Here is a 17,382-nt window from a genome sequence, read left to right as displayed (position 1 = left end):
GCTCTAAGCCCCCAGACATCTGCTTTAATCTCAAATTTGAAGTTAAATAATGGAATTATGGAGCACATTGGTATTTATCTGTCCTTCAGATGATTTTTTTTTTTTTTTTTTTTTTCCCCCTCTTACTATTTTTCCATCAGTTCTGTATGATTTCTGTAGGGGGAAGTGTTTTGTGGAGAAATGCCAGTGGTGACTGTTTCGGCTAATACCCTGGTCTGGGGTTTTTTTTCCCTTGAGGGTTGTCAGGCAAGCAGACAGGAGTAAAATCTCAGCCATATCTGCCCCAAGGACACATAGAGTGTTAGTCATTCATTCTTATGCAGAGTAATATCTGATACCAACCTTTAAGAACTGATGTCGAAATGGACTCTTAAATACAGGTAAGAGAGAAACCAGACACACCTCATAGCTGAGCTCAGGCTAGACTTAGAATCATAGAATAGTTTGGGTTGGAAGGGACTTTAAGGATCATTTAGTGTGTGGGTTGTCCCCCCCACCCCGCCATAGGCAAGGACACCTTTCTACAATAGAAGCTGGTTTCTGCCAGAGATGAGGTTTAATCACAGAACAAAACCTTCCTCTTTTAAAGACCATGTTATATTTAAAAGGCACCAGTTAATCCAAGTCATAGAGTGCCAGTATACTCCATTCTTACTGTTTGTGGCAGTGGTCTTTACATATGCTTAGGCTTGAACTTCTTATCCCATTTGTAAATTTGTAATCCAGGTCAACATTTTTCCTCACCGATTCTTTATCCTTGTCTAAAATCCAGTAGCTGTGCATCATAATGACTGTACTGATTATTTTTGCCTCTACTAGTAAACATTTCTGCTAACAGATCATTAATGAAATAATGTATCAAAGTACTGATGAGTATCAAAATAGTGAGGTACTAACTATAACTTGCTTTGAAGTGAACACGAAGGTTGCTCTTGATACCTTTAACCTACTTCCTTCTGACTTCTGGGAGTTAAAGGGAAATGATGCACAAATAGAGAAAATTAAAATTAAATACAAGTAAACAAAAACCAGACATTCACCTGTCAAAACATTATATGGCACACAGGTTTTGTTTAAAAAATCATCTGAAAGATGGTTATTTTAATTAACAAACAAACCAAAGAAAGAGCAACTTACTTTAAAATTCAAGAAACCTGTATTTGATCTGCATATGTCAGTGATTGGACCATGTAAACAATGTGCTCTAAAAGTAAAGAGAAAACTGTTTGGAAAGGAAACAGTAACACAATAATAGTGTTAATGCATTTCTTCAAAGAGAGAAAATTTAGCTTTTCCTGTAACACAAGCTGCTTGGATAAACAAAGTTAATGCCAGAAATGAAATGCTTATTGGTCGTAGCATGGTATTCTCCTAATTTTTAGTATTTGTGTATCAGATTACCTTTCATATTAAACTAGCATGAGTAAGAGGACCAAAAGGAATGTCTTAATGGCGAAGCTTGTTTCATATCATAGATGGACATAATTTCCCTGCTCTAATTTCTGTTGTTACATCAACACACATTAAACAAAACCTACATCTGTACAGAGAGACTGGTTCCTCTGTAGGAAGGCTAGACAGAACCAACTGATAAAACTCGACTTCAAACAGAATCTCTAGCAAAGAGGGATTAGTGACTGCTGGAAAGGACAGCAAAGTGACTTTTGCTCTTTCTCAGCCTTTTTCATTAAAGATGGTTGCCTTAAAAAGCAGGAAAATCATGGGCCGGTGTCTGAGCAAACGTGGCTTTTCCGGATGATGTTTGAGTCTTGGGTATAAAGTCATAATTATTACAGCAAGTTAGTCTTAGCTTCCTATAAGTCTCCTTCAGTCAGACTTATTGGCCTAAAAGATGCCCTCCCAAACTCTAACTGGCAGAGAGATTTCTGCAGACAAACAGCAAACGACACACTTCTAACTGGGCAAGACTCCAAACCCAGGTCTTGGCCCATGGCTGCTGCCATGAGAGTGGTCCACAAGCAGTCTAGCAGCTGGACAGCCTTAAGCAGTGCACCGGAAGTCATGGTAATAGTGAAGAATCTCTGCACCCTGCTCTGACCACAGGGTCTATGTAAATAAACTGGGACAGAACCTGTTGTACATGCATTGTACTGCCATCTGGATTCAAGTTGAATTCTTTCCCACACTCCAAATGTTTAATTCATATTGGCCACTGTTATCCTCTGTCTCATGCCAGGACATTTTGTGGGAGGCTATCTGGCATGGGCTGAAACAGTGCCAGGAAGTATATTAATAGATAAACAGTTCAGAGGATTGTGTACCACTGCTTGGGCTCGCAGCCAGGTCCTGCTTAGTTTACCAGAAAAGAAGAGTGCCCTTAAAACGTTACAAGGTTCTCCTACTTTTCTGGAAGGGCTTGTCACCCCCAGGCTGATGCTGTGGGTAAAATGCAAATACAAAGGCTTCTCAGGCAGACTAGGTCTTCAGGAACTTTCTTATCTCTCTGGCCTACTGTTCTCCTTTTTTATCTGAGGTTTATAGCTTTGTTCTTCTGTTACCAACAGTCAGGTGACACTCTTCCTACCATGACATCTTAGTCTTTGGTGTAGATGAGAAGAAAAGATAAAAGATCGATTTCTTCAACCAGGAAGTGTGAGGTTTTTGAGGAGATGCACTCATTGCCTTGTACAGGCATCCACTATTGCCAAAATATCACATCAAATAGAACTCGCTCTCATTCCATGCCTTTGGCAAGGCAGATAGGACTGGTCGATGATTGCTATGTGCTTTGCATTCCTGTCTATGAACTTCATCTGGCATCATATATTCCTGTACCAAGGCTTATCCATATTCACCTACTATAAAAAGTAGAGGCTTTCTGTTCACTGACTGCTAGCAGCATCATAATTTCAGGTGGGAACAGCTCAGTTTGGGGCTATGGAGAGCCCCTTACAACATCATTCATGTAAGTGTAAAATCAACCCCTGTGCCTTAGAAATGGGTTATCTCTGACCTGGCAAAACTGTGGCTGCTTTCTGTATGCTGTATGTGTGTCTGGGTGGCACTAGCATGCCCTGTCCTGAAAGTGAGTAGTTCTGATCAAGAGTATCAAATATTTATGCACTAAAATAACTTAATACATCTTTTGTGTGCCTGCTGTCCTTACCTGGGAGCCCGAGTCTGCTTCACCCATGATGACAAATCCTCTTGAGGCCACGTGTTTCAATATGCCATCCTCAAAAGTAGGAAGAAACTATTAAAGCTACTGAGAAGTGCTATTGGCTATTGCTGCTTAGCAGTTACTACTGGCTACGATGCAGGCAGGTGAGCTCAGGCTTCAATCCAGTGCTTTATCAAGTTCATAATTCCGCTTGATTTACAAAAGAAGAAAAAAAAAAACAACCCAGAAGCCTGAACAAGTTGACTTGTTCAACTAAACTGTCTACTCTGCTTGTCCAAGTTGCTTATTCAACTTGACAGAAGTAGGATTTTTCCAGCTGGACAATCTGACAGTCACTGTGCTAAAAAGGGATCTATATGTAAATCAGCAGCCCAGGTGTTTCCTGGAGGGAATAGTGAAGAGATCCAAAGAAAATTCACCCAACCAGGCTCTTGGCTCATGTGCTTGCCCTAGCTGCTGCTCTTACAGGCAGTTGCTGCCTGCTCATCCTGAAGTGTCTCTTGCCCGCACTCTTGGCAGAGAAACTTGGACACATGCTTGCATTAGTTTGCAGTGTGAGCCAAAAAGCACTGTAAGAGAGTTTGGAGCATGGTTTCCCATGATGTGCTAGTTCGTGTATGTCATCTGTCCATCTTTTTTCAACTAGCTTTGTTTTTCCTTTGTTTTCCAGCAGAAGGGAAAGGAGAGCCCTTTATTAGGTAGGTGCTGGAAAACACTTCATAACAGAAGCATCCACTAGAGCCTGCACCTTCCATTCCAAAGAAGTTTTTTTTGGTTTGTGGTTTGTTTGTTTATTTTCTAGCTTCCTTACGTACAACATGCTGTTATCTATGACTTCTGCTGGCTTGTCTAAAGTCTGATAAATATTATTGCTTATCTGAGTTGGAACTTTCTACATAGAATCAAAATAAAGCTTTGTTAAATCAAAACCCTCCTTGTTCAAACACTCTGGGGCAAAATATACCTTTTGTCATGACAAATGTTATTCAAATGACCAGTGTAATACTGCAAAAAGAGTTATAAAATGCCTACTTACATTTTATGTCACAGATGTATATTACTGATGCCTCAAATCATTGTACTAAATATCTCATGGTACACTTCCTAATTAATTTTAAAAATAATATATTAGCTCTTCAATGGCATTTAACTTTGTAAAACAGTGATTAAAATATGTACCAGGCTTAAAAGATTAATATCATGAAAGTACAGGCAGTTCATGTAGCATGATGAATGATTTGCAGGAAAATTATTTGCTAAGCATTGCAAATCAAATAATATTACAGCTACAGAAAAGTTATTTGTGTCTATCAGGGCTGGCTTACAACAGTAAATAATGGTTAAGCCTATTCTTGTTAAGAATATATTTCCTGTCCAGGGTAGAGTTCAGATAATTTATTAAAAATTTGAAATGCATTAATATTCTTGTGCCAGGAGGCTTGGGGTAAGATCTTGGCCCTATTGAACACCATAAGACAACTCCCACTGCCATGATGGATGCAAGCCTGGTGATAAGGTTGTCTTCATTTTGTTATCCCTGGCATCACAGAGAGTTTTATGCTTCACAGTGTTAATGCTTCAAACAAAAAAATCAAAAATCTTGTCACCAGTTTAGGGCTCCAGTTAGAGTGCAAGCTGTAGTCTTTCCTAGGCCAAATGTCTTTTGACTTCAGCAGGATGAAAGCCACAGAAGGCACCAGCTCTCCAGCATGTGTTAAGGTTCATGAAAACAATCTGTTTGTGTGGGTTGTTTGGTTTTTTTTTTGGGTTGGTTTTTTTTTGTTTTTGTTTAAGACCATACAGGCAATTTAGCTTCTAGTTATCATATGTTAATAGCGTAACATAGAATTCCATGTCCATTTTTTAATGGAACTGTTACGTTCTTAGTAGCTTGTAGAAAGGCTTAAATCAATACAGCCTAAAAGCTATATGGCTGAATTCCAGCCTGTTTCAGCCAGGGCACCTAGGGCAAGGCACACCAAATGAAGGTCTGTTGCCTCCTTTATCTTACATGCAGAATCTCGAAACCCACTGCAAAATCACTGCTGTTGGTGATGACCTGGATTTTTGTGTAATCTTACTCTGAAAGCTGGCATAGGTGATTCATATTTTCATGTGTTAAGCTGCCTATGAAAGGGCTGGGAACAAGTAGTTCAGTGCTCTACTGAAGAGTTCTTTTTTAAAAAATCACCTCTCAATAGGTGGACATTAAAAAATGAGAACAGCGTTCTATTTTTAAGATTACCAGTTCAGTTCTCAAAGGCTTATCTATAGGGCAAGAAAAATACGATTAGTTGCAGTAAAATTCAAGAAATGTCACTGAGGGTAGTGCTAGTAAGCATGTAACTTTTATTTTTGCAGTAAAAATTTTTTTTTATTATTTTTTTTTTTTCTCCAGGATCATGAAGACCTGTTTAATGCTCTTACTGGGGGTCTGTTTCATGAGTAACTTTTTTGGCAAAAAACAAACCAAAACTTTCTTACTATATAGACAACTCAAAAGCAAAGCAGTAAAGGATGGGTGTGAAGGAGATTGTGGAAGGCAAGGCCATGGAGCTGGATGCTCTTGTGTGCAGAGGTGTGGTGCTTTCTGTTGTTTATTTGTTTTAAAGTACAGCTAACATCTTGCACTACTGGAGTACAAGGAGCTTTTTGTTTGCACCAAAGAAATCTGAAGATGCTATCATGACAACATGTTCAGAATAAACACAGAAAAAATAGTTCTGCCTCCTTGGAGACTCAGCTTTAAGTTGGCTATTAAAGGAAATGAGGCTGCTGGGATCTCTGAGTAGGACTCCAGCTGGCTCTCAGAAGCCAAGCATGTGCGGCAGATGGTAGGGGCGTACAAGGTAGCCTGTCCTGTGCACACCCATGTGAGTCCCAGGAATGGCAGGGGTGCCGTTCCACCAGGACAGAGCAAAAGGCTGTCTAAGTACTGCACAAGTAGTACAAACCCTTAAATGAGATATGTTTTGAAACATCTGTATTGCATTAGCATCATGGAGCCACAGTGACAAACTGGATCACACTGGGCTTTTGAACAATCAGACAGCCTAAGAAGTGAGCAATGGCTACAAGGAGTTTTAACTGTGTAAGCTGAAGTCACTGCTTTATGAACCTGGAAGTGCTGAAAGTAATGAAGAGTGAAATAAACATTGATGCTTGTGTCACTTTCAGTACAAAATCCCAGCTAACCAATGACCAAAACTGAACCATTACTAGGACTTTGTCTCAAATACTGCTCTGCAAGCTGCAGGCAGAATGCTCCTGGTCACTGGGATTGCTGTGGTGTGGCACCTCCCTGAAGAAGGTGGTGACTGAATCCCACACCATAACCCCTCAGCTTTTGTGCCTGCAGCAGTGACTGACAGCATGACTACTGAACACCCACATACACGATACAGCACTGTACATATGGTAGAGCACAGAAATAAGACCAAATGAAATTTAGCAAAAATGTATTTTTCAGAAGAGGATGGGGGACAAATGGCAAGAAATTCTATAGTGCAGAAAAAAATTATTGCAACTGGTTGAGACAAAATCACCATTTTTTCACTCTATTCTACTGCATAGGCATCTGCCATGTATGGTCAAAATTCCAGATTTTTCTTCTCTTAGATAGTACAAAGCAGGAACAGAAAAGAGGAGACTGATGAACATCAACTTTTGGCAGCTAGCAAGTGATGACATAAAAAGCACTTATGGCAATCTCCAAGCATAGTTATTTTTAATTTATTTAAAAGAAAATCCTATTCAGAACAGGAGTAAGTTGTTGGCAGGAGATAGTACATTAATTTGTCCATAAATGTGATGTTTGTAACTTGTGTTTCACATACTGCTTTGGATATTTGGATGAAAAAGCATAGCTGTTGGTGGTCTTTGTTACTAAGTTCAGCCTAATGGAGCTTTATGAATATAAGGAGCTCTGTGACCTGTTGCTAGTCTTATTTCTCTAGATCACAAGTAGGAAAACACAGAACAAGGTATCCCCTAATAGACTCCTAATATTTAAAACTGAATTGGATTTATGACTGCTATAAAATCTCATTCTACTCGGACACTAGGCAAGATAACACCTATTGATCTTATGGTAAGGGTAGTGTTCATCCTATCACTGCTTGTCACTACTGTATTAATAGAACAGTTAAAATATTCCACAAAATAGCTGGCATTTTTTTCCTATCGTAGTTAAAATATTGTTTGGTGTTGAAACCTTTCTTTTTGCGGGTGGGACAAGGTGCCAGCTGGGATAAAGGACATGTCCAAACTGGACAGATTTTGGTGAAAAGACTTTTCTCAAAGATCTTGTAATGCGACATGGTAACTTCATTACATTTTATGATCACTAGGATTGTTTCAGACATTGCAACTGTGCTTACTTGTGTTTGATGCCAGTTAAACAGCTTTTGAGGAGGTGCCTGTGACTTCCACCATGGGAAGCTGGAGGTCAAACAGGTCCCTTCTGCACCCACTGTCAGTAATGGCCCAGCATCCTTCACATGCCAGTGTGTGTGGCACCACTGCAGCCTGCTCTGCTGAGGCTAGGTGACACCACTGTTCACAGAGGATGAGTTACAGACTTCATACATGCATGGGGGAGGGGGTGGCTTTGAGCCGACAGCAGTTCCCCATGGACTGGCACTGGGATGCATGGATGCATGCTGTGCCACAAGAGCAAACCTACCTCTGGGTATGCTGGCTTTCACACAAGTTTATTGCTATCCCCACTTACTGTTCGTGCAGGACAGCCTTTGACTGCGGCTCACCAGCAGCGGCTTGTTTTGTGCAGGGCACAGGAATGTGGAGATTTGGAAATGGCAGGAGAGAGTTTTATTTTTTTTTTCCTTCTGTCTCATCTCAGAACTATGCGGCTGCAGCAGCTAGACAAACAGCATTATGGTTTCTGGTGAAAAGTTAGGGCTTGAAAACAAAAGCGATGGGGCCCGAGGGCCTTGCATGCTCGCCGCTCAGGGGGACTCTCCCCTTTTGCACAAGGGCTAACTGCTGTGCTCCTGGAGCGATAGCAAAATAGCCCTAACCAAACCCAAAAAACTTCGCAGCCTCTGGATACAGAGCACAATGCATCCGCTTCACGCCAGCGCTGCTCATTCAACCGGCTGTCACGTCGCGGTTGAACTCTTAAGCGCGGCTCTCGCCCCTACCCACGGCAGAGCGGAGCCCGGCGCCGGGCCGCACCCGTCCCGCTCCCGCGGTCTGTCTGTGCGCCAGCAGCCGCCGGAGCAGCGGGGCGCCGCTCGCACCACCGCGGGGCGGGCGGGAAAGGGGAGGTTTCTGCCTCCGATACTGCCCGTCCTGCGGCGGGGCGGCCGGGACCGCTCGGCAGCCGCGGGACAGCAGCGGTGTCCCTTCAGCGCCGAGCCTCGCAGCGCTGCCCCGGAGGCAGCGGGGTGTGTGCTGGGCGACCCCTTCCTTCCCGCAGTCGCCCCCGACCCGTCGTTGCGGGGCCAGGCAGGAGCAGCCCCTCTTACCTGCAGGCGAGACCAGCTCGCCTTCGCTGAGCTCCGCGGAGTCCGAGTCCATGCTGCCGGAACCGGCGGGGCAGAGGCACCGAGGGGCGGCTTGGGGCGTGCGGCGTGCGGCTGGCCGCCGCTGACAGGAGGAGTGCCCGCAGCCGCGGAGCGGGAGCTGGGAGCAAGCGGAGAGCAGAGCCGGCTGCCGCCTCCTCCTCTCCCAGCCCGGGCGCTGGGTCCGCGCCACCACATGCAGCCACCTCGCTTAGTGCCATTGGCTGCAAAGGAGGAGCGGAGACGGGCGGGCTCCGGCGAGGGGAGGAGGGATCGGGGGCGCGGCGAGGAGCGGGTTCTTCCCCGAGCCTGTTACACAAGTTCTCGCAGCCGCCGGCGTCGGCCCGGCCGCCTCGGCTGAGAGAGACACCGGGCCGCGGGTCGCCGGTGATGGCCTGGAGTGACGGGCCGGACCCGCGCCGAGGCCGCTCCTAAGGCAGGACTTAGACGACCAAAATGACAGTCCTTTACATTTGCTGCCATTGCATCCCCGTTTAGTTTGTCTTTTCCTTGTCTTCTGGGCATCTCCACTGACCTTCAGTCATCCCCTTGTCACTTTTCACAAGCGCCCTCTCCTTAGTGATCAGTGTCCGCAAAAATTAGTCAGAACGTCGGAGGCCAATGGAGAAGAGTCAGTTACCATTGGATATTAGTGCCCAGAAGAATATTGAAGGAGTGAGTTTTGCTGCTGCCTGTTTGCACGTTATTCACAAGCTCAGGGTGAAAGTGTAATACTTGGTAAACGAAGGCCATGTTGGAAGATTGTTTTGAACACTGAGTTCAGCTCTGAGGTTAGGCAGATCTTTCTTTCCCTTTGCATTTATTACTTTCTATTTTTTCCTGTTGTTATAGGCCAAAGATCACTTGAACTTTAGAACAAAAATCCCAGGAAGGCAGTAACAAAAGTTTTTTTTCTAGCTGGGAACCAAATGTCATCCCAAACCAGACTTTATAATCTAACTGATCCACAGATACGTCACACCCTAAAAGCCTGGAACACTTATCTGCAGGTTACTGCAATTTCCAACCAGAGCCGTATGCCTGTAGCTGCAGACCGCAGATATCTCATTCTTCACTTGGTAACTCTCCCCCAAAACCGCTCAGGTCCTCATTGCTGGAGAAAACAATGTCTGGACACTGCTTTGAGGCTGCATCTATGAATTATCATCATCAGACTATGCTCAATGCTCTTGACTTTCTCTGTTAGCATATAACATGGCACTTAAAAAAAAAAAAAAAACAGATAAGGGTTCTTTCTAAACTCAATGGGTCTTGTCAGTGATGGCTTATCCTGTGCAGTGTTGAGTGTAAGAACTAGAACTACGATGAAGCCAGAGTTTGCCTTATGTTCTAGGGCTAATCTTAGCACACTCTCCTGCCTTCAAATCAGGTTGAGCCTGAAGAGGTAGAAGACCTGAAGCTTTCTGGCCCTGGAATACACACATTCATATGCTGAACTGGGACACAAAAATCTTCAGCCTCTGGAGTAAAGTTAGTTGTTATTTGTAATGTTGCTGTTATACCCTAGGCCTGTACCAAGGCACTTTTGGTTTTTATTCCATGAAAGCAAATTCTGACTTTTGGTTTTGATTACTTTCATTAAATTTAAAATGACATTCCAACTACTGCTGATTATAACCCCATAAGTTAGTATCATATAAGGAAAAACATCTAAATTAAAGTGATTCTAGGATTCTGTTGTGAGGAGCCAGTGCAAAATCTGAATGGAGTAGATCTGGAGAATCTACAAGCATGATACAAGTAATGTAGCTACAGAAAGATGCCAGCATTAAGTTACAAAAAGTAATCCTGGCTTACCACACCAAGGACAGAATCTGAAAACGGGAAGGGGTTTAGTCTCTCTGTCGTCTTCGTTGTTTTCTTTTTACTAACATGCAACCTAAAAATCTTCCTGATAAGAGAACAGTTTGTCTAACGGGAAGCGAAACTTTGTATTTGAGCACAATTAATTTTCTGCGCTGTCGTTAATCACTTGAAATTAGAATTTCTAACCTGGACAAGTTCTACCTTTCTAAGGATAATGGCTGTAATAAGCAAAAAAAAAAAAACAAAAGTTTTTTGCAGGGGCTCATGTACAGCAGAACCCTTCCTACTCCCTCAGCAGCAAAGGGGGCTGCCTGGTATGATGTATTCTGGGTCATGGTACAATGCAGCTGTATATGTGCTTCCAGGGTATTCTAGGATCATAGAATCATAGAGTGGTTTTGGTTGGAAGGGACCTAAAAGATCATCTAGTTCCAACCCCCAGTTGGAACTGGTCTAGTTTTCTGTGTGGGGTTTTTATTCTGAGTGTATAACCTATGCTACAATTGCAATTAAACATTAAAACTCTCAACAGTCACAATTCTCTATGCTGATTATAGTTTAGTTGGTAAAAGGACAGATTATTTTTCATGATCCTCTGAAAGACAAAATTCTTGGCACGGAATAGTTTAAATGAAAACTGAATCCCACTTATTTTAATTATTGTCTTTTTTTTCTTTATCCTTGTATAACCACAGTAATAATATATTATGATAGAAATGGTGTAACTCAATCAGTATTGTATTGTGTCAGACTTGTGATATATACATTGAGTATTCTCACTAGTATGCTGTAATTACTTTCTATTCCACAATAAATGCTGTTTCAAGATTACTTTCCCTCTTTTTTGCTGCTAACTGTAAAGCAGTTATTAAAGTTTTCAGCTGTCACAGAATGAGCATATTGTTTCATTTCAAAACATATGGTTAAAATTCAGTTTTTCTTCTTCCTAATGTTCTCTGCCCAGCAGAGTCCAGCTCTTGGTTTAACATGTGACCTGGAAAATTCCATATGTGTACAGCTCTGAACTACATAGTTTCCACTCGTTACAATACTGGTGCAGAGAAAAGCACAAAAGGTTTATTAACAGTAACGTATGTACTAGCTAGATGCATATTAAATGAGACTCCACGTGGAGAAAGTTGACATTTCGTGACTTATATGAATGTAGTGCAAATAGTGCAATTAGGTATTAATTGTTATAATCTAAAGTTCTGTGGCTTTGTGACTGTTTTCCTTATTACTAGGATAGACCTAAAGTTTGTTGAGATATTTAGACACTGGAATGTTTTTTCTCAAGGCTCAGTTAATACATTTGCCTGCAAGTCTCTACAAATATAACTTACGAGGGGAGCTGGCAACCCAGCCGACTGGAACTGTTGCATGTATTCCCAGTTATATGATGCTGTCTGTCTTGTAGTGGCTACATCACTGTATGGCTCCTCTATCCGCATTTTGCCTGCATCTGGTCTTGATCTTCATTCCATATGGAACTTATCTGAAATCCTCCTCTGCCCACTCATTGTATCTGAATGCTGGAGATCTGCCTGGGAGAGCTTTTACTTTTTCACTGTTCTAGCTGTAAATCACACTTGTATGTTCACACAAACACAATTTCATTGTATTCTAAGTATTTAAGTAGGCCAACTATCATAAGCATCTGATATATTTATCCTTACATGACTATTGTGAAATAAGGATAACGGTATTTCTCCCTTTGAGAGAGAGGTACTGAGAAGCTGTGATTTGAATTCAAACATGGAGCACAGACTTTCACCTGTAACTCGAGATGTACCTGAACTCTTAAGTTATCACTTTCTGCTAATTAAAAGATTGGCAAGCTGCCTCTGTGCTTTGCTACTCAAGCTTTCCTCCTTCAAACTGAGCCTTAAAGCCTATCCCAGGAAGCAGTGTCTCTTTTCTTTCCATTGTTAAACGTATCAGAACCTACTCTGCACTACCATCTATGTGTTTGTCTTGTCTGGTTTATACTGTAAAGACACATGGGTAGGATTATATTTTCTTTCTGGTTCCAAACGTAAAAATGTAAGATTATATTTTTTTCTTACAAATAATTTAACATTATTTAAATAAAGGTCTACCCTAGGATATATTATTTCTAATATTGTTGCCTAATGTTTCGCTTCACGGTTTATAATATTATATCTTTCATATCCAAGCGCCATTGCTACATTGTATTAAACAGAGAAGCATCTTCCACAGGCTGAGATGCTCATAAAATGTACTCTGGCAGATTTTAGATTCTACGCCCCCACCCCCCCACTCCCCTACCCTGGTTTCTTTGTGATGCCGGTGTAAGTTTTCTTCGTGAAGTATACACATAATCTGCACCATCACTGGCAAAGCATGATTAACCAGTATCAAGGATCAGTAGATTCTCTGACATCAACTTTGTTGTGCCAGGAACTGAAATTATTACTGGTGTCTGGAAGCTAGTCAACATGCATATACATATGTACATTTGGCATGTGTGTTTAATAGATTTTAGTTGCAATAATGCACCTATTGGTAGTCTGCAAACACTCTTAATATTTGATTTAGAATTCAAATAATGAACAAGATGTCTGCATTAGTTTAGTTCCTACTCATGTAACAGCATTGAAGAGTGCAGTATTTTCTGGCTCCAGGTGTTCTAAATACTTGCCATAGTATAGACATATATTTAGCTGCTAGATTTGCTGAATTATGTTCTGCCTTCTTATAGTGTTGACTTTTCTTCAAGAAGAGCTGAGGAAGCAGTCACAGACTGAGACTGCAGCCTGGTACTGGTGCTAACCTGTGCTGTGATGTTTTTGGAATATTGGATTTAAAGTTAGGACTGAAATGTAGCTTTGCTTGCTTCAGCGGCTTGTCAGGTGCTCTTAGACATTTTAATCCCAAATGAAATAAAGTAGAATAGAAAAATATTGTACTCCTGTGCAACTTACATCCTGCTGAATTGCTTACTCTTGGTAGGCTATCAGAAGGGATAATTTTGTCAGAAAATGATATTTTCAAATGTTTAAGTAGGATAGGACTGTGGGTTGAGTGTCCCAGGTAAAGTTTAATAACAGTAAGTAATTGGTCTGATCCAGTTTCTGACTGCTTATATGAAGAAAGGAAGAAGGAACAATAAGTATCTTTGAACTGATGCGACACTGAACAAAGACAGCAACTTTTAAAGAAGGAGCAGTTAAATTGGGAGGCAAGCTTCCTGACATCTATGCATACAGACAGAGCAAAACAGCACAGCCAGAGTAGTGCTTGCTTTCTGTGTGGCGTAGTTGGTTTTGTGTATTGGGGTTTTTTCCTAAAGTAATGTTTTACCTTATAGTGTTTTACCTTTTACCTAAAGTAGTAATTTACCTTATAGAAACAGGCTCCTATATGAACTGAATGGCATAAATGATCATGTCCACTTTTTGACCATGAGGATGTTGTTATTTTTCTGTTCCCTTAGAGCAGGATTTTGCTCTTAGAATAAGAGTTTCTATATTAAACTGTAAATTGAATTGCCTGGGCATTTCAGTTTTGTACTACTTTAGTGATATTTGGTTTTATTTTTTTAAAGATACTTTACCATTCTTTTTGGGGGATGATGATTTGTCCTGTGCTTAGAGGGATGCCTGTCTTGTAAGTTATGTATGCAATTTGCCATCGATTGGCAAACTCTTGCATTCAAAACCTTTCATTCTAAGCATTTTCAGAAATGAAAGCTACCTTCCCAAATTGAAAACACACCTTTTAGTTCTGATGGTGGAAAATTTCTTTTGAGGAAATTGTGTGTGGAAATTCTACTGATTAGGCCATGACCTTCACTTGTTTTTGTGAGCAGGGAGGTAGGCATTATTTTAAAGCCTTGATAGATGCTTATTTTACTTGCAGTTTTAAGTGGGATACTAATAATGTTGAAGAATAAGACTGATTAGCCAAAACATGAACTTTATTTCTGCTTTGCTCAGGAGTTGGAAAAATAAATTTTTAAATTTTTTTTTTCTTGAGTACCACTGAAAAAATACAGGTTAAGGCAGGGGATTGTCTCATGCTTTGTCCCCATTCCAATGCTGTCTAAATAAAGCTCGGGAACAGCTGCAGTCAAAACCATTTTCCTGTCCTCCACTGTCTTTGGGAATTATTTTTCATTTTTGTGGTGGCCATGAAGGTATTTTTAAAAATGTCACATTCCTTACTTTCCACATGTTGTTGAGTTATGCTATTCATTACGAGGCTTGATTATCTGATGGCTACATATAAGCTTTTGACGGTGTCTGTGATGCAGGTAGAACACAGTTAAACCAACAACAGATGCTGCTTGTTACTGAGCTGTGTTTCAGCAAGTTTGAGACAGTTTTCTGCTTCTAGTTTGGAAGATGGGTCATCCGTGTTTTCATCCATGATTTCAAATTATGTGTAGGAGGATTCTACAACTTCATGATACTCTGAGAAAGTAGAGAAAAAATTGTTGCTAGGAAACTATGGAGGACCTATACTGTATTGTCTTTCCAGAATGTTTTATAGTTAGCATCAGTTGTTTCATTAATTTTTCTTATCCTTTTCTTTATGCAAACAACCCATATTTTTTTTCATATTCACAATGTTTGTTACACACTTATTTATACCAGAAAATTCATTCTTTCTGTGGTTATTTCTGTATTGTTTTCTTCTATTATTCAGCACACAAAACCCACCCCACCAAATATTTCAGATTATGTTGTGTTTTGAAGACTAATATTTATTCATGTGATAATGTAGCGTAGACATGCTGAATTATTAGGATATGGTAGATCGTGCTTTCCGATAAAAGGCAAATGAGATCTGCAGTTACATCTCCTATATAGAAATCTAGTAATGTTTTTCAAAATGGATACTACCAGGAGAAGTCTTAAAGCATACGGTGTTTTCCAGCTGACTAGGTCTGGTTGCTCTTTTACACTGGATGCTGTCACTCCCATTTTACAACCATAAGATGTGTCTGCACATTGGAAAAGTGACTGAATCAGTGCAGTGGATTTTGGTCCAGGAGTGATGCACCTGTGGCTGAAGTAGTGGTGCAACAGCTGAGATTAATCTTGGTATAGAGTCTCTGCTAAAAACTGTTCTCTTTGACTAAAGGGAATCAGAATCTCTGAGAGTCAATCACAGAGAGAGAAAACAATTTTTTGTGGAGCAATTCACTAACATCCACAGACTTCACTCAAATGGCAGAATGTTAATCTACTCATTTGTGGTTTCTGTAGAGCTTGATGTGATTTTTAGTATGGAAACATCATCTTCATCTGACAGTGCGTGGGCATTACTGCATGACCGTTTCTAAGAGCATGGCAAAAGGTACTATGCTACCCACCTATCTATAAATGACTAAATATCATCCACTCAGACATAAAATTGCATTTTATGGGTAGTCTTAGGAACACGCAACATAGGCAATTAGATTACATGTAGTCCTAGAACAGTCCCAGCAAAGAGAATGAAATTACTTAGAAACTTGCTGTCCAGACCTCTTCCAGGTGAATTATTTCTCTTGCAAACACTGAGGGACTCCGAGTACCTGTAATACAATATATGAATGACTTGATTTCAGCTTGGACAATACAAATTTGTCTCTAGATGGGTAGATCTACAGCCTTTACTTTTCTATGACTAGGCTCTTGGATTGCAGGTCTTAGGTCCTCTTTGCAGCTAAGGTAGCTGGAAAGGCTAGAGAATATATATATGAAGACCCTTTTTAATACTGGTAGAACTTTGAAGAAAACAGAAAATGTAAAGGACATCAATAACTTTCCATAGTGCTTCAGTGAGGTTGCCATTAGCAATCACTAAGGACAACCTATCCCAGTACAAGAGGTAGCCTTCAAGCCAGATTCTTTTTTTTTTTTTTTTTTTTTTTTTCTTCTTCAAATAAAGCCGCTCCTTGGTGGCTGCGTGTCTTTGGGCAGAATCCTTTGTTCACCTGGCAACTCTTGCTTTGTCCTGAAAGAAGAATTTATGGAAAAGCTTGGATAAGAATGTTGCTAGTTTCATCTTCCCTCCTTCCTGCCTTCTTCAAGCAAAAGCATTTCATTCACCATTAGAACTGTTGCAGTCATTATTAATGTTCTTCAGGAGTGGGGAGGAAGATGACATCTCATTGAGAAGGATTTTAAGGTTTGGGACTGAGGAAAAAGAGAACAAAAGCAAGTTGCAGTCTTAAACTATTTTTTAGGTTTTTCCTATTGGATCTACATTGGTTCACTGTCCTCATTTGCCGTATTAAAAATGAAGACTTGAACCTATATATCTTATCTTATATGAAGTGTCTATGAGTAGTTCTGATTCATTGCATGTATTTGTAGTTATTCAAAGTGAATAGTTCTAGGAAGAGTGGCTACAGATGTAAATCATCTGTTCTCTTTGTAAATAGTATCAGACCATTTTCCTTTAATATTGCTGAGGTCAGCACTGTGCGATGTGTCTGCTTAATGATGTCTACTCAAGAATTTTATGTAAATTCTACCTATTTCCAGCATATATCGGGGAAGAGTAATATTGAGAAGCAAAAAAAGAGTGCAGCAAGTAAGCATACCGAGGGGTTAAGAAGGAAAAATGCATATTAACACACCTGGTATTGTGTGATTTGGAACAAAAACACTTCGGTGCAGTGCTTTTTGTGAACAGTGCTTAATGCCTTAGTGCTGGTATGCTCATATAGAAATACCTGCAGCTGGCAAGTCAGAGAGCAGGTGTGCTTCTGTCCTAGGAGATACAGATTTCAGAATTATGAGGGAAAATGTTGGAAGGTAGAACAGGAGTATTGCATTAATGTGTCTTTGACTTTACCTTTTGTTAAAAAAACAAGCTCAGGCTGTCTCTCTCTGTCTTGTCTAAATAACTTTTAATATAGCTAGCCAGTTC

General features: G+C 40.7%; 1 protein-coding gene across 1 annotated transcript in view; it reads right to left on the bottom strand.

The window, feature by feature from the left end:
• Positions 1 to 8,902, bottom strand: part of TNFAIP8L3 (TNF alpha induced protein 8 like 3) — a 47,971-nt gene extending 39,069 nt beyond the window's left edge. The window contains exon 1 of the mRNA XM_030496723.2: positions 8,632 to 8,902. Coding sequence (XP_030352583.1) covers positions 8,632 to 8,683 — 52 coding nt within the window. The 5' untranslated portion in view covers positions 8,684 to 8,902. The remainder of the gene's footprint in view (positions 1 to 8,631) is intronic.
• Positions 8,903 to 17,382: the final 8,480 nt, after the last annotated feature.

This window comes from Strigops habroptila, chromosome 9 (genome assembly GCF_004027225.2).
Source record: "Strigops habroptila isolate Jane chromosome 9, bStrHab1.2.pri, whole genome shotgun sequence".
NCBI lineage: Eukaryota > Metazoa > Chordata > Aves > Psittaciformes > Psittacidae > Strigops > Strigops habroptila.
The sequence above is the reverse complement of the archived record's forward strand: the minus strand, read 5'-3'. Positions and strand labels throughout refer to the sequence as shown.